The sequence below is a fragment of the Camelina sativa genome, chromosome 15, assembly GCF_030686135.1.
Source record: "Camelina sativa cultivar CO46 ecotype springtype chromosome 15, ASM3068613v1".
NCBI classification, from domain to species: domain Eukaryota; kingdom Viridiplantae; phylum Streptophyta; class Magnoliopsida; order Brassicales; family Brassicaceae; genus Camelina; species Camelina sativa.
This window is the reverse complement of record NC_141894.1, coordinates 3,048,236-3,068,906: the sequence shown is the minus strand read 5'-3', so window position 1 is coordinate 3,068,906 and position 20,671 is coordinate 3,048,236. Positions and strand designations below refer to the sequence as shown.

General features: G+C 37.6%; 5 protein-coding genes across 8 annotated transcripts; all 5 read left to right on the top strand.

The window, feature by feature from the left end:
• Window positions 1-647: 647 nt before the first annotated feature.
• Window positions 648-2,739, top strand: LOC104757716 (uncharacterized protein At2g29880). 2 transcript variants are annotated; one of them, XM_087487809.1, is made up of 4 exons: window positions 651-839; window positions 1,248-1,312; window positions 1,605-1,862; window positions 1,951-2,739. In XM_087487809.1, exon 4 carries the CDS (start codon window positions 2,011-2,013, stop codon window positions 2,536-2,538), a length of 528 nt encoding a protein of 175 aa, XP_087343935.1. In that variant the 5' UTR covers window positions 651-839; window positions 1,248-1,312; window positions 1,605-1,862; window positions 1,951-2,010; the 3' UTR covers window positions 2,539-2,739. The 2 variants fall into 2 exon arrangements, with proteins under 2 accessions (XP_010478781.2, XP_087343935.1); XM_010480479.3 differs by lacking the exon at window positions 1,248-1,312 and having other exon boundaries at window positions 648-839.
• Window positions 2,740-5,273: 2,534 nt separating this feature from the next.
• On the top strand, window positions 5,274-9,155 carry LOC104744919 (putative xyloglucan glycosyltransferase 6). 2 transcript variants are annotated; one of them, XM_010466050.2, is made up of 5 exons: window positions 5,274-6,311; window positions 6,481-6,789; window positions 7,401-7,691; window positions 7,791-7,904; window positions 8,031-9,155. In XM_010466050.2, the coding sequence occupies exons 1-5, from the start codon at window positions 5,604-5,606 to the stop codon at window positions 8,661-8,663; spliced, it is 2,055 nt and encodes a 684-aa protein (XP_010464352.1). In that variant the 5' UTR covers window positions 5,274-5,603; the 3' UTR covers window positions 8,664-9,155. The 2 variants fall into 2 exon arrangements, with proteins under 2 accessions (XP_010464352.1, XP_087344716.1); XM_087488590.1 differs by having other exon boundaries at window positions 5,376-6,321.
• A 1,676-nt stretch (window positions 9,156-10,831) lies between these two features.
• Window positions 10,832-13,010, top strand: LOC104744918 (putative glucan endo-1,3-beta-glucosidase A6). Its single transcript, XM_087489113.1, has 3 exons — window positions 10,832-11,209; window positions 11,298-12,593; window positions 12,706-13,010. Exons 1-3 carry the CDS (start codon window positions 11,158-11,160, stop codon window positions 12,741-12,743), a joined length of 1,386 nt encoding a protein of 461 aa, XP_087345239.1. The 5' UTR covers window positions 10,832-11,157; the 3' UTR covers window positions 12,744-13,010.
• Window positions 13,011-15,247: 2,237 nt separating this feature from the next.
• LOC104744916 (UV-B-induced protein At3g17800, chloroplastic) lies at window positions 15,248-17,385 on the top strand. The gene is made up of 2 exons (XM_010466048.3): window positions 15,248-15,862; window positions 16,438-17,385. Exons 1-2 carry the CDS (start codon window positions 15,507-15,509, stop codon window positions 17,186-17,188), a joined length of 1,107 nt encoding a protein of 368 aa, XP_010464350.1. The 5' UTR covers window positions 15,248-15,506; the 3' UTR covers window positions 17,189-17,385.
• A 151-nt stretch (window positions 17,386-17,536) lies between these two features.
• On the top strand, window positions 17,537-20,667 carry LOC104744913 (uncharacterized). Of its 2 annotated transcripts, none has more exons than XM_010466043.3 (10): window positions 17,537-17,783; window positions 17,911-17,981; window positions 18,069-18,223; window positions 18,316-18,603; window positions 19,090-19,219; window positions 19,309-19,416; window positions 19,556-19,658; window positions 19,739-19,864; window positions 19,944-20,131; window positions 20,258-20,667. In XM_010466043.3, the coding sequence occupies exons 2-10, from the start codon at window positions 17,929-17,931 to the stop codon at window positions 20,328-20,330; spliced, it is 1,224 nt and encodes a 407-aa protein (XP_010464345.1). In that variant the 5' UTR covers window positions 17,537-17,783; window positions 17,911-17,928; the 3' UTR covers window positions 20,331-20,667. The 2 variants fall into 2 exon arrangements, with proteins under 2 accessions (XP_010464345.1, XP_010464343.1); XM_010466041.3 differs by having other exon boundaries at window positions 18,316-18,609.
• Window positions 20,668-20,671: the final 4 nt, after the last annotated feature.

Genomic DNA, 20,671 nt, shown 5'->3' with positions numbered 1-20,671 from the left:
GCATTATTTGTCGGCCCAACTAAAAACATATCTTCACGACTTTCTCTTTGTCACACCTAAATAAACGTTACGGCATGGCTTATTTCATAGTAGTATATTTTAATATCGATAAATTATAGTAATACGATACATTTGCAAATCTTTATAATAAAAAAAACATGATACATTAAACAACTTTTTAAAAAACCAAAAAAAAAATTGATGAATGATGACGATGTTAGAAGGGAATAAAAATCAATCGTGCAGATCGCGATGGTTTAAGTTTGATCAAATATGCTTAGAATTTAGGAGATTAAGGGGGGTGTATTGAATTGGGGATTTTAAAAGATTTTGGGATATTCTTAAATCTTCTGTTATTTAATTGATGATTTTTTAAAATCATCTGAAATCCTATGTTATTGAATGTGAAATTTATAAAAATCATTTACAATCTCTTGTTATTCAATCAATAATTTATAAATCTCACTTCAAATCTACTGTTATTCAAAAAATCACAAATTCTTTTAAAAAATCTATTGAATGGGATTTTAGAAGACTTTTCTAACATTTTTAGTTCAAAATTATAGCTTACAAAATCTCACCTCTAAAGGTGATATTTTAAAATATTTGTTTTAAAAAGACTTTTCTTCGATCTACAAAAAAAACGACTTCTAACACTAGCAAATTTTTTTCACACTAGCAACTTTTCTTCCACACTAGCAATTTTTTTTTTTGTCGAACTCTCACTTTCTCTCTTTCTCTCTTTCTCTCTGGAAAAATCCTATAATTTGTTGATGTGTAATCGAGTTCATCTTCTGCAGGAATCAATGGATGGTATCTGGAACTTCATAATAGATAAGGTAAACTGTCTTGTATCTTGATTCTTGAGTAAAGCTTCAAATCGTTTTGTAATTAACCTCTTGAGAATCCTTACAGCTTATTTTCCCTAATCCTTTAAAATTTCTTAGCTACTTTTAAATTTGCAAAAAACCCAAAAAAAAACTGCAGATTTGATTCACTTTTTGATGAAATTGGTGTTAATTTGATGGTATGATATCAAATTCATCAAACGTGAATCAAATCAAATTGGTGTTAAAAAAAACAACATGTCTTTATACGAACCCATGATAGCAAATGTTTAGGCCTCTCTCTGATCAGATTTGTACGAACCCATGATAGCAAATGCTTCATAGTAAACTAATCCAGGAATTAAAAATAAAGGGGGAATGAGTAGAGGAAATTTTTTTATGAGCTTTATGATCCAGCAGGATAATAACATGGCTGAAGATGTTAGCTACCATAACGTGGTTCATTCGTTTCAATTCCTTGTCAGGTAGTTTGACCCCCTACTTGTGTTATTATTTGATCTGAATTTCCAAAGATTTGTATTTGAAGATGACATTCAGCAACACTTGGATCCTTTGTTATCTAGGTGTTTATTTTTATAAGAAGGCTAACATGACTTAAGTTACCATTATGAAACTGATGCAGTTATCCTGCTTCTGATTGGTTGTTAATACTGTAGGCATACCTCTCATTTGTTTGATATTGGCTGCCATAACTCTGTTTATTCTTTTTACAAATTTAAGTCTGAATGGTTTTGCTGACACTTGTTTTTCTCGCAGAAACTTCTGCAGGGTTACAAGCAAGGAAGTGGTAATGGAAAGTTCAGCAAATTAACCGTGGAGACAAGAGTGTTACCAACACTAAACCAAAATCTTGGCATTAACAAAAGCTTCAAGGAGTATAAAAATAGGTTAAAGATCTTGAAGAATAAGTACAATGGCTTGTCAGATCATTTTCGTTTTAGTTCTGGTTTTGGGTGGGACCCTGAAACGAAGAAATTCACTGCTCCAGATGAAGTATGGGCTGACTATTTGAAGGTAAGCAAAATTATAACATAGAATTTGTGAACATAGTAGTGTTGCTCATATGTATCAAAATTACTAAAATGTTTTTATTTTCAAATAGGCTCATCCAGGTAAAACAAATCTGCGTGATGACTCATTTGAAGATTTTGGAGATTTACGAATGATTTTTGAATCAAATACTGCTACTGGAAGGAATGCTGTGGGATTAAGTGATGCCATTGATACAAATACATATGACGTTAGAGAGCATGAAGGGACAACTAATTCAAGTCATGACCAAATAATGGAAGATGAGGAAATAGCATATGAAGAAACATCTGTTCAAGAAGTTTTCTCTGCATTAGAGACAAGAAGAGGGGGAAAGCTACCTCCAAGAAAGAAGGCTAGAACTGAAACTGATGCACTTAACACAAACAAGGCTGTTGATGAACTGAATACAGTGCAAGATTCAGTTCAGCAGATTTTTGGCATGATACAAAAAAGATGGGAAAAGGAAAATGAAGAAAAAGAAGCTGAGGACAAAGCTAATAACGTGTGGGATGCTATCAAAGAAATTCCTGATTTGGATGATGGTTTGTGTTATGAGGCCATGACATTGGTTCACAGCTTAGGTATGAAATATGGATTCGTCCATATGTCTATAGAAGATCGCAAGGGATGGATTCTACGAAACCTTCGTAAACCATGAGATTGAAGTTGAATGCATCAACAAAAATTGAAGAGGGTTTTTATTTTATTTAATAGTTTTTCGTTTGCAAATTAGCAATACCTTATGAGCTCTCTTTTTATTTTATTTTTGATTTAAGACATTTCTTCCTTTTAAAAATAATCAACTCTTTTGTTGTTTCTTGAATGAAAGTTGAACAAGAGATATTTAACCAAAACAAAATTTGCAAAAGAATCATAAATTTGCATCTTTTACTTTCCTATGGCGGGTAAATTATGGTTCGTACGTATATTATGGCGGGTAAAAAACTAAAGACCATATTAGGGTGAATATATATATATGATTTCTTTCCTTCTCTCATTTGTTCTCCATCTCCACACTAGCCGCCGCCTTCCTCCGCTGTTGCTGCTCGTAAGTTCTTCACTCCATCTCCACATTGTTATATTATTATATGATTTTGTGTCTTTATATAATACATGTTCTCCATCCTCGTACATGCTTGTTCTCCATTTCCACACTAGCCGCAGCCGTTGCATCCTCGTATGTTCTTTTTTTTTTTAATTAATTGTTATATAAAAACATACGTACGAGGATACACGTTTCTCCATCCTCGTACATGCTTGTTCTTCTTTGTGTCTTTATATAATACATGCTTGTTCTCTAGTCGATGATATACATGCTTGTTTATGTGTAAACTTTCTCTATATGATGATGTTTCTCTCTATAAAATACATGTTTTGTTTATGAGTTCTGTCAATGGTTTTGTGTAGGATTTTGATAATGGATCGCATTGTTCATGAAAGCGAAGAGATACAAGCTAGAAAAAAAAAAGACGAATGAGAAATTTCAAGTTAGATATTGATATCATGATGCTGGTTTTGTCAATCATTGCGAAGATTCAATATTCTGTTCTGCAGATACCACGCCAGATAAGAAAGCCAGCTACAAGACTTGGACATGAATACATACAAAACCAATTGGTTCATGAGAAACCTGACACTTTTCGACGTTTGTACCGTATGGACCCAGAAGCATTTTTGAATCTATGCTCTATTTTGAGATTGGAGATGGGTTTGAAAGACACAAGATATGTTTCAGTTGAAGAAATGCTTGCCACATTTTTGTTCATCGTTGGTCAAAATTCAAGATATGTTTCAGCTGAAACTAGATTTCAGAGATCAAGATTTTCAATAAGTAAGAGCTTTAACACAATTCTGAAGGTGTTAAAAGCACTTGCTCCAAAGTATATGGCTAAACCTGGGCTTGCAGTGCCTACAAAAATAAAAGATAGCACACGATTTTATCCTTATTTTAAGGTATGAGATTGTTTTCTTCTGCTTGTTTTCTAGTATTTCAAAAAGCTATATGACTAGCTAATTTTGTGTTTCTATTTTCCTTAGGATTGTGTGGGGGCTATTGATGGAACTCATATCCCCGCAATGATAACAGGACAAGACTCGTCTAGCTACCGTAATCGGAAAGGACAATTATCGCAAAATGTGTTAGCTGCATGTAATTTTGATTTAGAATTTACATACGTTCTTAGCGGTTGGGAAGGTTCAGCTCACGATGCAAAGGTACTACACGATGCTTTAACTAGGAACACCAACAAATTAATAGTTCCAGAAGGTATGTCATTACATTATGATAAAACTAATATTCTTTGTTATTAATTTTTATGTTATCTCACTTATATTTGTATAACTTTTAAATTGTAGGAAAATATTATTTAGTTGATTGTGGATTTGCCAATCGTCGTCAATTTTTAGCTCCATTCCGAAGTACTCGCTATCATCTCCAAGACTTTAGGGGACAAGGAAAAGATCCTGTAACTGCAAATGAGTTGTTTAACCATCGTCACTCTAGCTTACGAAACGTAGTAGAGAGGATTTTCGGCATCTTCAAGTCAAGATTTCTCATTTTCAAATATGCACCACCCTTTCCATATAAGACGCAAGTAGAGTTAGTACTTGCTTGTGTTGTTTTACATAATTATCTTCGTCAAGAATGTCGTTCAGACTTGTTTGAAGATATTAGAAATGCTGAAGGAACTGACGCTGATGAAAGAATTGATGATGGGAATAATGAAGAAGAACAGCTTCATGGTACTCAAGACCAACAAAGAGTGCTTGCTAATAACTGGAGAGCAACAATAGCGGAAAACATGTGGACAGATGCTATGAATATGGGATCATGATACAATACTATTGTGCTTTATATTAGATTGTTTTCATTCTTTCTGTTGGTTTATTATTTTTTATCCAATATTTTTTATTGAGAAATGCTTTGGTTCCTTTTAACTATCATGTCTATTTTTTTTTCTTCTTAAATTAACCAAAGTGTAATCGAGTGAAATGTGAGCCTATTTGCTCATATATATCAAAATTACTAAGACGCAAATCTCGTACGTATGTTTTTATATAACAATTAATTTAAAAAAAAGAAGAACGTACGAGGATGCAACGGCTGCGGCTAGTGTGGAAATGGAGAACAAGCATGTACGAGGATGGAGAACATGTATTATATAAAGCTGTTTGCTCATATGTGATCAAGCTGTTTTTTTTTTTCTTTCCTTTTTTAATTCTAAAATCACCTAAAATTTATAATCAAATCTCACTAAATCTCAAAACCCAAGTCTCAAAAAATCTGCCAAAATATCAAAATCTCCTAAAATTACACTCAAATCTCCCAAAATTCTAAAATATTAAAATCCCAGCAAATCTCCTAAAATCCCCAATTCAATACACCCCCTAAATACCGCAATCAGTGGACGTGTAATATACTTACTACACATTACCATCATCTAACACACACATGATTCGGAGTAATTAACAAAATCACTAATTATTTAATTTATTAATCAAATCTATGTGAAGAAAAAAAAAAAATGGGAGAGCAGACACACACTGGGGTGGGGGAGGAGAAAGACGTCATCTCTCTCTCTCTATTGTTAGAGAAGAGCCCAATCGTGGTTGTGTGTGTGTTGGTTTCTTCTTCTCTCCCCCCGAAAAAAGAAAAAAAAAAAATCTCAGATCTATAAACAAATCAGATCGATTCCTCGATTCCGAATCAGAGAGCTTCGTTGAATGTCTCGCTCCCAGAACGAGGAGTTTCAGCAATGGTGGAACAAGCAACGTGATAGAACAACCAATCACGACGTTCTCTACACCGGTGACGATGAATCTTTCCTCACCGTCGAAATCCGTACTCCCGTCGTTGACGAACCCGATAAAAAAGATCGGATCCGTACTCGTTCCGCTCGTCAGCTCTCTCGTCTCTACCTCCTCAAGTTCAAACAACTCGCTTCTTCCTTCCTCTGGATCGGTCACTCTTTCCTTTACCTTCTCCGCACCGCCAATCGCCGCATTGCCAACGACAACCCCCCCTCCGTATCCTCCTCCGCTCGATTGTACCGTCTCATCAAAGGATTCTTAGTTCTCGTTGTGCTTCTTCTCTTTTTCGAGCTCGCTGCTTATTTTAAAGGATGGCATTTCACTCCTCCTTCTGTTGCTTCCGCTGAGGTTGCTCTTGAGGTTGTTTACGCTTGGTGGCTTGAGATCAGGGCTTCGTATCTTGCTCCGCCGCTTCAGAGTTTGACCAATGTGTGTATTGTTCTGTTCTTGATTCAGTCCGTTGACCGTTTGGTTCTTGTGCTTGGATGTTTCTGGATCAAGCTTCGTCGTATTAAGCCTGTTGCTTCTATGGAGTATCCGACTAGATTGGTTGGTGATGGTGTTAGATTGGAAGATTATCCTATGGTGATTGTGCAGATTCCTATGTGCAATGAAAAGGAGGTAAGCACATGTATGTAGATCCTTTATCCCTATTGTTAGGATGATGAGTTCAATTGGGAATCAACCATCTGTAGCTAGGATTTGTTTCTTGTGTGGTTTCCGTGTTGATTCACATTTGAGTTCTTGCAGTTCATGTTTTGTTACCTCATCTAGTTGATTTTGATTGTAGGTTTACCAACAATCTATTGGGGCTGTGTGTATGCTTGACTGGCCTAGAGAAAGAATGCTAGTTCAGGTTCTTGATGACTCCAGTGAGTTAGATGTTCAGCAGCTTATCAAAGCTGAAGTACAGAAATGGCAACAAAGGGGTGTCCGGATTGTGTATAGACACCGTCTCATACGTACTGGTTACAAGGCTGGAAACCTTAAAGCTGCTATGAACTGTGATTACGTCAAAGATTATGAGTTTGTCGCCATATTTGATGCGGATTTCCAGCCACCACCGGATTTCTTGAAGAAAACTGTGCCTCATTTTAAGGTAACCAATCATGTCTTTTTTGGTCTCATGTGCATAGGAGATGTTATGTGACCGGTTTGCGTTATTGATTAATGATATGGGTAAATCTTTTTTAAACTATAGAGAGTAGTTATACTCTGAGTTTAATGATATTGCCAAAGGCGACATTTATCGCATAGCGTTGCTTCCACTACAATTAGGGAATGTGTGTCTTACATTGCGATTCTAGGATGAACATCTAACAAGGAGAAGGAGAGAATTTGCTTGTGTAAAAATTTGTATTTTTTAGTCAACACCAGCTTGATGGAACCTGCCCTCAAAACCCAAACTGTCAACAGCCATGGGGCAAGTGACACCAGTTACATTTTCCATTTTCGGTTGCACATATAAGTTTTGCCTACATCATGAATTTGTTATAATTGACCTTTCACATGGTATGAAGTGTGAACCTGTGTGCTTTATTGTGATTGGACTTCGAAAGCTTCTTCATTGGCTTGTCATTGGTTTTGATTTTGTCCTTGGAGCTTCAGATTTCTTACATTATTAGTTCAGGGTTTATACCTGACACAATGATACAGTATGCTTCACATACACTAGCCTTTCTCACATGACAGTTTCTGTGTTTTTTTCAGGGGAATGATGAATTAGCCTTGGTCCAAACACGGTGGGCTTTTGTGAACAAAGACGAAAACTTGCTTACAAGACTCCAGAACATAAATTTGTCTTTCCACTTTGAAGTCGAACAGCAGGTTAATGGAGTCTTTATTAACTTCTTTGGCTTTAATGGAACTGCTGGTGTTTGGAGAATCAAAGCCCTCGAGGACTGCGGGGGATGGTTGGAGCGAACAACTGTTGAAGACATGGATATTGCTGTCCGTGCCCATCTTTGTGGATGGAAGTTCATTTATCTGAATGATGTAAAGGTACTTATCTTAACTAAATTGCTCAGAAGTTTTCATTTATTCACCAAATGTATTGAACGGAACTCTTTGATCTCATCAATTTGTATTTTCCTTACTCAGTGTCTCTGTGAACTTCCGGAGTCCTATGAGGCATACAAAAAACAGCAATACCGTTGGCATTCGGGCCCAATGCAATTGTTCCGTTTGTGCTTTTTCGACATTCTTCGATCAAAGGTGAAATTGATGAATATATTGTGATTAATTTTCTCTTGCTCTCACTTGAGAATATATTATGTTCGTGAAGTTTTCATAATGATAGCTCGGTCTGATCTTAATCTGTTTTTTTCTTCCCTACTACAGGTGAGTGCTGCCAAGAAAGCAAATATGATATTCCTCTTTTTCTTGCTCCGGAAGCTTATCTTGCCATTCTACTCATTCACGCTCTTCTGCGTCATTCTTCCATTAACGATGTTCTTCCCAGAAGCCAACTTACCATCTTGGGTTGTTTGCTACATCCCTGGGATCATGTCCATCTTGAACATCATCCCAGCCCCGAGATCCTTCCCTTTCATAGTTCCGTATCTCCTTTTCGAAAACACCATGTCGGTAACCAAATTTGGAGCCATGATCTCTGGTTTGTTCAAGTTTGGAAGTTCTTACGAGTGGGTAGTGACCAAAAAGCTAGGGAGATCCTCTGAGGCTGATCTGGTTGCATATGCAGAGTCAGGTTCTCTGGCCGAGGCCACAACCCTCCAAAGATCATCCTCTGATTCAGGTCTGACCGAGCTTAGCAAACTAGGAGCAGCAAAGAAAGTTGGCAAAACCAAAAGAAACCGTTTGTACAGAACAGAAATCGCACTCGCGTTTATCCTCTTGGCAGCCTCGGTGAGAAGCTTGTTGTCGGCGCAGGGAATCCACTTCTACTTCCTCTTGTTCCAAGGAATCACTTTCGTTGTTGTTGGTCTAGATTTGATCGGGGAGCAGGTCAGTTAGTTTATATAACCTTTTTCTCATTTAAAACTAAATTGAAAGCATACCACCTGGAGAACGAACAGGACCCAAAGACCAAGTCAGAAAGGAACGAACCAACTCACTTATGGGTAACTCGCAGGTCCTTTCGTTACAGATAGATACATAAAAACAATTCATTTAAAAGTTTCTGTCTTGGGAACATTATTTTACACTCTACTTGGGTTGGTTTAGATTCTTCCTTTTGTTACGGATAGTTATTAGAGAGAATGGCAGAAAGAACAGTCGAAGAGGATTTCAAAGACTTGACGACCTGTGTCTTTTGTTGTGGTATTAAGCCAAAACTTGGTTTTTTTTTTTTTGTTGTGCAAAATTGTTGTTAGATTTTTGTTTCGGATGATTTGGCAGAAACATCTTTTAAAAGATTTGTTGTAATGCCACTCTCTCTATTCTTTTGAGCAATTTGTTGTTGTTGTTGTTTACCTCTTAAGAGATAATCTACATATTCTTTTGAAATTGAATGTTACTTTTTTCTTTTCCAGGAAAAAAACAACAAAAGTTCAATGTGTTATGCTAGTTTTGGGCCTCTTCTGATTATATTTAAAGGACCAGAATCTGTTTTGACAATCTCTTGTATGTTAAGGCCCAAGTTCACTCAGCTCTCATCTTAGAGACTACACAAAAATATAAAATAAACAAAAATATGTACAACACACGTATAATCGACCTTAGGAGTTTCGAAGCGGGCTTAAACCAGACAAATCAAAGCAGAGTTAAATGGACAATAGCTAATTAAAAAACAAAAAAAAAGTGTTGAAAACAACTTATCAACAAATTTAAATAAACAAATACATTAGGGACCGACCATGCTATAGTTGTATATATACTTATATTAACAGATATTATCTACTCCACATAAAAGAATATCTAAGAACGTAGAAATCTCAGGGAAAAAAGGACAAAAGTACAAAAAGAAGAAGAGAAAGAGAGAGCTTGTCCGAGAGGGACTAATAATTTCGTTTTTTTGTTTTTCATTAAATAATTTGAACGGAATGCAGATACTGTATGTAAGTGTATCTACCTGTATTCGACTCGTACAAGGTACTTGTGCCATACTCGGTTTAAATTTATTGGATTCAAATGGCAAATCGAAAATGATCAGACCTATAAATTTTGGATTATTCCGGTTGAATATGGGTCGGTCGGTTTACCCGACCAGAAGTGTACTGCCTGTATTTATGATTTTTCTATTAATTGATTTTGTCATAAAAATGAGATCTCGAGAGCATAATGTCACGTCGCATCATTAAAGCATAAGAACGTTACTTTTTCGTTTTTCTCAACTCTCATTAAGCTTTTTTTAAGTTCTTTATTTCTAGACGACCGTTGAGATTTTGTCTAGAATTAAGACACCAATCAACAGTCTTTGTACTACTCACTTACATAACCTTTTCATCACATTAATCTCTCTTCTTCTTGCCAAACTCGTTTACGTACCCGACAAACACACATTTTTAAATCAATAATACAATCTTCAATCAATGTTATACTCCCTCTGTTTCAAAATATAGGATGTTTTAAGCAAAGCACGCAGATTAAGAAGTCTTTACTTTTAAAAATTCAACCAATCAGAAACAATACTGCATAATATAAAATACTAAACTAATCTAAAAGTTGCATTGAAATCTGAAAACATCCTATATTATGAAACAACAAACTTCTCCAAAACATCTTATATTTTGAAACGGAGGGAGTACAATTTTTAAAGAACAACGAGAGTTTAGTGAGAATCTGTCGAGAATTTTTTCTTTCTCGTTTATAAATAATGAGAGTTTAATTAAAATTCTTTGAGATTCATTTATTTACCCACCTAATCTCGTTTCCTAGGAAAAAGCACAAGCGCAAAGCTCTCATAACTTTTCTACGTCATACTATTACAATTATAATAATTCCTTTTCCCAATTTCATTTCTACATATGAGAGATGCTTTGATTTCTCTAACACTTTATAGAGACAAAATGCGAGAAAAAACGTTTCTAGCAATACTTTTTCTTTAAAACTAAAAAAAAAAACAGAAAGAATCATTTTCACCAAAAACATTTGTTTATACCAAAATTAGACATTCAAGAACTGGCAAGAAACAGAGTCTTTGCAATTGATATTTTTTAAAAAAAACCTAAAAATATACAGTTAACATAAAGACTTAAACAACAAGAGAAGGTATCATAGTTATCGTACACTTCAGAAATTAATCACAACAGTAATTACAAAAGTTACTAATACATTGTACATATCTCTTGTTGATTCAATACTCAAACCACAAGCTTTTTATATTTTCTTTTATTTAATGAGGAACACGTAACACGAGCCATTAAATATCTCCAACTCTTCTCTCTTCTTACCAAACACTCATCTCCCTCTTTGACTCTTCTTCTCAAACCTTCTCTCTCTTTTTTCTCCCACTTATCACTTCTTCATTGGCTTCAGACTCGTCGAAGAAGAAGAAGAAGATAACATCATGAGTCTTCTTACACGTCTCCTTGCTCTGTCTCTACTCATCTCTGTTTCAGGTAAAGCTCCTCCTCTGTTTCTTTAACACCTACATTAATGTCGGCTTAATAATACTTCCTTACAAAAATGTTAAACTTTCCCCTACAGGAGCAAAGTTCTCCGGCCGGCCAGGTGTCAACTACGGCCAGCTCGGTAACAACCTCCCGTCACCTTCCGACTCAGTTAACCTCATCAAATCCCTAAACGCAAAACGCGTCAAACTCTACGACGCTAACCCAAAGATCCTCACCGCCTTAAACTCCACCGACATCACCGTCTCCGTCATGGTCCCTAACGAGCTCCTCGTCAACATCTCTAAATCAGAAACACTCTCCGACGACTGGATCCGTTCCAACATCCTCCCGTTTTACCCAACCACCAAGATCCGTTACCTCCTCGTCGGCAACGAGATCCTCTCTTCCACAGACTCAGAGCTCAAAGCTTCACTCGTCCCGGCAATGCGTAAGATCCAACGGTCGTTAAAGTCTCTCGGCGTTAAAAAGGTCAAAGTCGGAACCTCACTCGCCGTCGACGTTCTCAAGACTTCGTTCCCACCGTCGAGCGGTGAGTTCAAGGAAGATATATCCGGTTTAGTTATGAAACCGATGCTTCAATTCTTAAACCGGACCAAATCTTTCTTATTCGTTGATGTTTACCCGTATTTCGCGTGGGTTCAAGATCCGACCCATATGGATCTCGATTACGCGCTTTTCGAATCTACCAACGTCACCGTAACGGATCCGGTCACGAATCTGACTTACCACAACCTCTTCGATCAGATGATTGACGCTTTCGTCTTCGCTATGAAACGAATCGGGTATCCGGATGTTCGGATCTGGGTTGCCGAAACGGGTTGGCCCAACAACGGTGATTACGACCAAATCGGAGCCAATATTTTCAACGCCGCCACTTACAACCGCAACGTTGTCAAGAAACTCGCTGCGGAACCGCCCGTAGGTACACCCGCCCGACCCGGAAAGGTTCTACCTTCGTTTGTATTCGCACTTTACAACGAGAATCAGAAAACGGGTCCGGGTACGGAGAGGCATTTTGGGCTTTTACATCCTAACGGGACTCAGGTTTACGGGATTGATCTGTCGGGGAAGACGACGGAGTACGGAGGAGAGTTGCCGGCGCCGGAGAATAATGAGGTGTACAAAGGGAAGATTTGGTGCGTGGTGGCTAAAGGAGCTAATTGGACTCAGCTTGGTGAAGCTCTATCGTACGCTTGCTCGCAGGGGAATAATACCTGTGACCCGATTCAACCCGGAGGCTCATGTCACAAACCGGACTTAGCCGTTTTGCACGCCAGCTACGCTTTTAGCTCTTATTGGGCCCAATTTCGTAAGTCTGGTGGGACTTGCTCCTTCAACGGCTTAGCCACCCAGACCATTAAAGATCCAAGTAAGTCGAATTCGATAATTTAACCCGGTTTACTTAAATTAGTTCCGGTTTAGTAATCACTGGATGTTGATTTTTTTGTGTACTCTCTCTATTGTGTCGTTTGAAAAACCAGGTTACGGACGCTGCGAGTTCCCGAGCGTGACATTGTGACGGCTTACGAGTTACGACAATGCATGGTCGAGAAGAGATCCACACGAGGGAAAGCCGCACGGTGTTACGGCTTTCATTAATAGAAACGGCACGTGACGATGACTCTGTACGATGTTGTTACGTTAGCTTGATTGATTGTTGTTTATTAGAAACAGCACGTGATTACGGTCCCGTGATTTTTAATTTTACTGTTTATTTTATTTTATTTTTCCCTCGAAATAATGAAAACTCAATGAGTAATAATAAATTCGTTTTTTTTCCATGTAATGCAACCGGTCCCTTGTGTCGGTTTGATTAGCTAAACTACTGATTTTTCTGATGTTGTTTACTTGTTTGGGATTAAGTTTTTAGAATATCCAACGGCTACTCTTTCTCCTTCTCGTTGTTAACACAATGGGAAAAAGTTAGCAAATTTTTGACGGTTTTGTCCTACATTTTATGGTTAGGTGAATAAAATCATCTACTTATTATGGAGATTGGGGGGGGGGGGGGGTTCTTAATACGCCTGGAGTTGTATGATAAACATTTTCAGATCTAGGAATTTTGCTAGTAGTGAAAATACTAAAAGAAATATACAGATAATACTTTTGAAAAAGAAAAAAAAAATGCCAAGGATGTAAATATGGAGAATCGGATGCCATGATTCTCTTTTGCATCGAGAGAAAAGGATGTCATAGCCCTCTTTTCAGTTCACTTTGCAAAGAAAATGTTATGGCCTTTTGCAGCAAAAAGTAAAAAGTAAAAACCATTAACTTTGTGTCTCTGCCTTTATTTACTCTTCTTTTGTAGTATGTATTTATTTGCAAAGATTGTGTGGTGGTTCACAAGCGGTAGAAACTATTTACACAATTTTCTCTTTGTTTTTTTATGTAATTGTTATTTCTTTGATCGTTTGGACCACGTTTTCTTATAGTATTTGAGAAGGTTTTAGTCGGGAGTCCTTTAGACCATGTGTTCATCTTTTCAGTGTATAATTCCTTGAGGAGGTTATAGTCGGATTTCTTTAGACCATGTATTCATCTTTTCAGTGTATAATTCCTTGAGGAGGTTATAAGAAGGTTTTAGTCGGATTTCTTTAGACCATGTATTCATCTTTTCAGTGTATAATTCCTTGAGGAGGTTATAAGAAGGTTTTAGTCGGATTTCTTTAGACCATGTGTTCATCTTTTCAGTGTATAACTCCTTGAGGAGATTATATTGTCTCAACCCCAGGGTTGCCTCGTATTTCATTCATGTTTTCTAGTATGGAGAGATCGAAAGTGCTACAAATTTTCTCTTTTCTTTTCCATTTTTTGTTTTTCTTTGCTCGATCGGTGTCGCCAGTTTAGCTCCAGTTAACATCTATTAAGAAAATAAATAAATAACTAGACTAGGAGTATAGTCTAGACACGTTTAATGGTTTGTGTAACTGTGTTTGTACCATTGTTATATCACCATTGAGATTTATGAAAATGGATCCATTAAAAATATGGGTTTAGTCTAACAACCATATTTGGCATCATAAGCTAAAATCGAACACACACTTAGGACTTGCATCTTTGACAGTGTCTCTTCTTTTTCAGATCTAAAAATCCAACTTTCAGAAGGATGGGCTAAAACTCTATATTATGTTGTGGAGACCACCCGAGTGATAGTAAACATTGTACACGCCGTTATGATAGGAGCCACCACTTATCCTAACAACAATCAAATTATTCAGGAGCTAGTCATCCACCCGGTCAAAGTCAAAACCTCTCACGGGTCGGCACACTGATCAATAACGCTGTTGCACTTGTATATCTCCATATCAGGCAAACATTTTTTCTGTAAGTAGAGTTTTTGAAGCAAAAGTAACATAACAAAACAGACATTATTATTCTAGTAAAACAAAAGTTGATTCAGCCCAATTGGAACTCTTATGTTAAGAAAATAGAAAAAGAAAAAAAAAAACACAAATAATCAAATTGTTAGCCGACTGATGATAGTTGAAGAAGAAAAACTAGTGGTGTTTATATAGAAGCTGGCTTTAGAGGACCACCAAACGGTCCAATCCTATAATATTCACAGAGGCACAGAGCACGACGGGTCATCTTACATTTGTTTTGAAAACAATCGCCAATAATTGAGATAAGAGATCTATATACCCGAATATAAAACATAATTTATAACCCACAAATGTGTTATGTACACATATCTGTAAACATCAACTACCTAACTATAATGCATATGAAAATCATTCGACTAAAAAATTAACGTAAACTATAAAACTCTTAAATACTTTAAAACAATTATATATGTTTGCGAAACTTCCGAACTATATGTTTTATTAATCTTATAAAATTTTGACTTTTTGCTTAGTCCCTTTTGAATCTAAAAGGATTCTTGAAAATTCTATAATTTGTCTCGGATCAATAATAAGTTATTTTTCTTCTATTTTGCTTTCTATGAAATAAGTTTTTTCTTTTTGTATGTTACCCAATGAGATATATGCATATGTCAAGTTGGAGTGGAGGTAAAATAATAACAACCACACACCGATTTGACTTGAGGAGCCCATAGGAAGCAAAAAAAAACAGAATCAAATAAAATTTATCCAAAACAGAAAATGGAATAATTTAACAAAAAAGATACTCTCTCTCTCTCGAGTTCTCTACCTTATCCGTTCTTCACCACTTCTCCCACTAATCCGCAAAATCATCATCTCCTTCTTTCTCTCAATCACAGATCCTTTTTAGGGTTTTCTTTTTTTTTAATCATCCCACTGTTTCTATCAATCTGATCAATATGGATAGTTGTATCTCCAATCAAGCGGCGCTACCGTTTCTTCCTTCGCGTTCCAGGAGACAGAGCGGCGATGGAGGCGGTGGTTTTCTTTTTCCGGCGAAGCGGAGGATTAGGTATAGTTCGATGGTTGTGGTTGCGGCGGCGGGACCGAGTCGTTGTGAGCCTGGGAGCAGTCTTAACGCGCCGCTTGAGCCACGATCGGCGCAGGGGAGGTTTCTGAGAAGCGTTTTGCTTAACAAGCGGCAGCTGTTTCATTACGCTGCTGCTGATGAGCTTAAGCAACTTGCTGATGGTAGGGAAGCTGCTTTAGCTCGTATGTCTCTTAGCTCTGGCTCCGATGAGGCTTCTCTCCACAGGTCCGTTATTAAACAACCTTTACTTATTCCTAATCTGTTATGCTGTGAACATTCGTAGACTTAGTTACATACACAGAGAGCTGTGTAAATCAATAGAAACATAGGCTTATGATTATCTAATCTCTCATGAATTAGTTTGTGTATTCACGAATTAGTTCAGATGATAAGTTGTCCGATTCGTGTGTGTTATAGAGGTTTAGATGCTGTTTATGGTGATCTAAGAATCAGACTAATGATATGGCTGATTAGAAAACACGAGAAGGCTACAGTTATGAATTGCTCTGTGATTTCTAATGCTATGCCTTGTGAAGCAAGTTTTGTTTTAGTGTTTCATAAGGCTGGCTCATGTTTCTGATTCTTAATGGAATGGCTTTTGTATTTAGTGTTTCCGTATGCATTATATTAATCAGTCAGTTTCTTGCTTGTGTTCTACTACGTACTGTCCTGTTTCTGCAGCTCGTTGTTAAGTTTAACTTGCGGCTCAGGCCATTCAATGCTCTGTTTGTTGACGTTTCTCCTGCTGTTTTGTGCTCTCTTACGATCACTGATTTCGTGGTTTTCTTTATGTTTGGCAGAAGGATAGCTCAACTTAAGGAACGTTACTGCAAAACTGCAGTCCAAGACATAATGTACATGTTGATCTTCTACAAATACTCAGAGATAAGAGTCCCTCTTGTTCCAAAGCTCTCCAGATGCATCTACAACGGAAGACTCGAGATCTGGCCTCCAAAAGACTGGGAGTTAGAGTCAATTTACAGCTGTGATGCTCTTGAGATAATCAAAGAACACGTTAGCGCAGTCATTGGACTACGGGTCAATTCGTGTGTGAGTGACAATTGGGCAACAACACAGATACAGAAACTGCATCTCAGGAAGGTATACACTGCCTCGATCTTGTACGGTTACTTCTTGAAATCCGCTTCTCTCAGGCACCAGCTCGAGTGTTCCTTATCGGATGTCCATGGAAGCGGATATCTGAGAAGTCCCATCTTTGGATGCTCTTTCACAACGGGCACTGCACAGATCTCAAACAAGCAGCAGCTGAGACATTACATCTCAGAGTTTGATCCTGAGACATTGCAGAGATGTGCAAAACCGAGGACAGAGGAAGCAAGGAATCTGATAGAAAAGCAAAGTTTGGCCCTTTTTGGTACTGAAGAAAGCGATGAGACCATTGTGACATCATTTTCAAGTTTGAAGCGGTTGGTACTAGAGGCAGTGGCGTTTGGGACATTTCTGTGGGACACGGAACTGTATGTGGATGGTGCATATAAGCTCAAGGAGAATGGGAATGCAGAAGAACAAGAAGGAAAAAGAAGCATATAAACCAGTTTGGTTAGAAGGAAACCTTCGTGATCGTCTGGTGTTGTGTGTATATAGAGAAATATTTCTACTGAATCTCTCTCAGGCATATTCTTCAGTGTATAGCTTTTGCTTAGCTTATAAATATTTTGACGGCCGAATAAGAAGAATGTGGTGTTGTTTATAAGGGATGAATAGAGAAAGTGGTGTTCAGTTTTTCATGTTATGGGTTTAGTTTCCTTGTTCGCTATGATCTTTCTCCTTTTGTACCGAGTATCTGATACTAATTTTAACTGTCATCAAAACCAAACATATCTAAAGTTTGGATCACTAAAGCTTTTCAAATGGAAGGAGCAAGGAGGTCTTACCTGATGATGATTCGACAAAATAAAGAAAAAAAAACCTGGTGATGCTTTACGTTGTGGGCTTTTTTATTCTCGGCCCAAATATCACATTATTTGGGCCCAAAACTTAGACCTACCAAAATCGCCAATTCTCAACACCAGACGGAGTGAACGTAAAATCTGGTCTCCTTGTTCAATTCCGTTTCTCTCTCTCGCCGGAATATATCATCTCCTACTTCATCTCCTTATCGTCCGCCACCGTCACATACTTACTGGTAAGCATATTCTTTTTGTCTCCCACATTTAGGTTCCTCTCACTTTTTCAATTCTTTCTCCTGCCGCGAATCGCGCGTGATTAGGGTTTATCAATTCTGACCCCTCTAGTTTCGTGTTTTTGTTCAGTGATTTTAGATAAGGAAGATGCCAGACGTCCAATCAATGGTGGCGGAGTTTGTAAACAAGCTCAGGAAGCGGTAAGATCTCTCTCGGCTGGCTTAATTTCGTCAAACCCTTTTTGTTAAGAGACTTGCTGATTTGATTTGATCATATATTATGTGCAGTAAGATTGAAGGCTCACAGGCTACAGCCAAATGCACTGTAGAGCTTCTTAGGTCAGTGATTTCGCATCAGCGGGTGCCTCACGCAAACCAAGCCGCTGCTCTTATTGATGCTGTGAAAGCCGTTGGTCAGCAATTGGTTGCTGCAAATCCAGTTGGTATGCATTCTAAAATCGTCTCTTGTTTTGCTTACGTCTTCTCTTTCAATATGTGCAAAGGAATTACATATTTCCGGATTTGGTTTTTGTAGAGCTTGCGGTGGGGAATGTAGTTAGACGAGTTTTGCATATTATAAGGGAGGAGGATCTTTCTCTCACTACAGCAGCTATGGCTGGTTTGGATTTGTTAGATGCAAGTGATGATGATGATATAGATAATTGCAAAGGAATTGGGTATCCTGCAATGTCTGCAGCAGTTGTTGCGGCTGCAGCTAGGAGTACGTTACGCCCTCCGTCTTTGCAAACCTTACTCGAGGGAACTCCTGAATCTGCAACTGTCCCATACACATCTTCATCCGGTGCTGATTCCGAAAGCAAAAGTAAATGTACCTTTTCCATGCCTTTGGCTCTCCTTTCAACATGTTGGTTTTTGTCAGTAGATCCTTTATGCCGCCTGTTTTAGTGATGTCTTTGACAAGCCATGTAGATAAGTGTTATAGCAGGAATATGAGAATGTTGAGTTACAATTTCTTTTACAAGTGGATACACATATGGTTGCTTTTGAACTAACTTAGACAGATTTAGGTGTTAAGTTGTTTCGGTTGTGCATTGGGACCTTATTAAAGCTTGGAAGATTTTAGGGAATTCTGGAGTAAATCCTATTTTACTGGTTCATGTCTTTTAGTTGGTGGAATTCTTTGTAAATTTGTTGTTGTGTTACTGAGTTAGAGACATAAAATGGGAATCATATCTGTTCTTATCAGTCTGGGTTTTAGGTGGTTTGTCTCACTTTTATTGGAATCATCCAGCAAAGAAATAAGTTCTAATTTTTGGTTGATATTAATGGTCTAATTACCCTATTTTAGCTGCCGATAAAAGTTCATTAACTCGGAAGCTGAAGCATGATGTTATCGAAGGAGTGAATCAACTTATTCATGAGATTTCTGGTTGTCATGAGCAGATCGCTGAACAAGCTATAGAGCATATACATCAAAAGTACTTTTCTTTTCTATAGCACAAAATTGTCGTTTATCAGTGTCTTTCCATGATGCAACTTTTTTATTGGCTAAATTCGATTTTGTCAGTGAGGTGATCCTAACCCTGGGTAGCTCAAGGACCGTGCTTGAGTTTCTGTGTGCTGCAAAGGAGAAAAAGAGATCTTTTCGTGTATTTGTTGCCGAAGGTGCTCCAAGGTTTGGTCTCTCCTTTTGCTATATGTTTCATCCTTCCCATAATTAGTGTTTCTGCTTTGCGCAACATTTTCATGTACTCTCTGATATGCCCGTCTAACTCAGCTGCATCATTTTTTTTCCTCCAATTCTATTATATTAGGTATCAGGGACATCTATTAGCAAAAGAATTGGTAGCTAGAGGTTTGCAGACCACTGTTATCACTGACTCTGCAGTGTTTGCTATGATATCTCGAGTGAATATGGTACATGTTCAATCCTTTCCAATTTTATATTTTCGTGTCCCTTGCTTCTAAATAACTTACATATGATGTGACAATGCAAGGTTATAATTGGAGCTCATGCCGTGATGGCTAATGGTGGGGTTATCGGACCTGTTGGTGTCAACATGGCTGCTCTTGCAGCAAAAAAGCATGCAGTCCCATTTGTGGTTCTAGCCGGTAGTCACAAGGTTGGTTTCGAGTTGTTTTAATTTATCAAACTGTTGATTGCTCTCCAAACTTGACTAAAGGTTTCTTATGTAATAACAGTTGTGTCCACTCTATCCTCACAATCCTGAAGTATTACTAAATGAGCTGAGATCTCCATCTGAACTGTTGGATTTTGGTGAATTCTCTGATTGCCTGGATTTTGGAGCGGGTTCCGGGTCTCTTCAAGTTGTCAACCCAACATTCGATTATGTCCCACCGAACCTTGTCAGTCTCTTTATAACGGATACGTAAGTCTCTCCTATAAATATCTTTGGTTTACTCTAATTGCTATATTTCTAGTTTGGTCCATTTTTCATGGCATTACTTTTGTTTGGTTAAGATTTGATGATAGCGTTACCTTTTTTGGGTTACAGGGGAGGACACAATCCATCTTACATGTACCGTCTTATTGCGGACTATTACTCTGCAGATGATTTGGTGATGTAGCTTTGGTTCACTGGTGAGAAACATACGCAGTCACTCGGTTGGTCAGTCATTCACAGTTGAAGAATATATGTACATTGCACAAACTAGTTTACTCAAGGGTTGTGAATGAGAAAGAGAAACAACATCTTTTGTGTCTGAAAGTTTTCAGGCCAAGTCTATTTTTGCCGTGTCTCCGAGTAATCCTTTATAGCTCAGTCTTAATGGTGTCTATTGTTACTTGATATACTTTTTTCCCCCTCAACACAAATACTTCTTTCTTTGGCTTTTGTATTCCTAACTACCGGAGATGGACATCCTATTTTACTAATTAAAGATTTGGGGTGCAATTTTACTGAAATCTA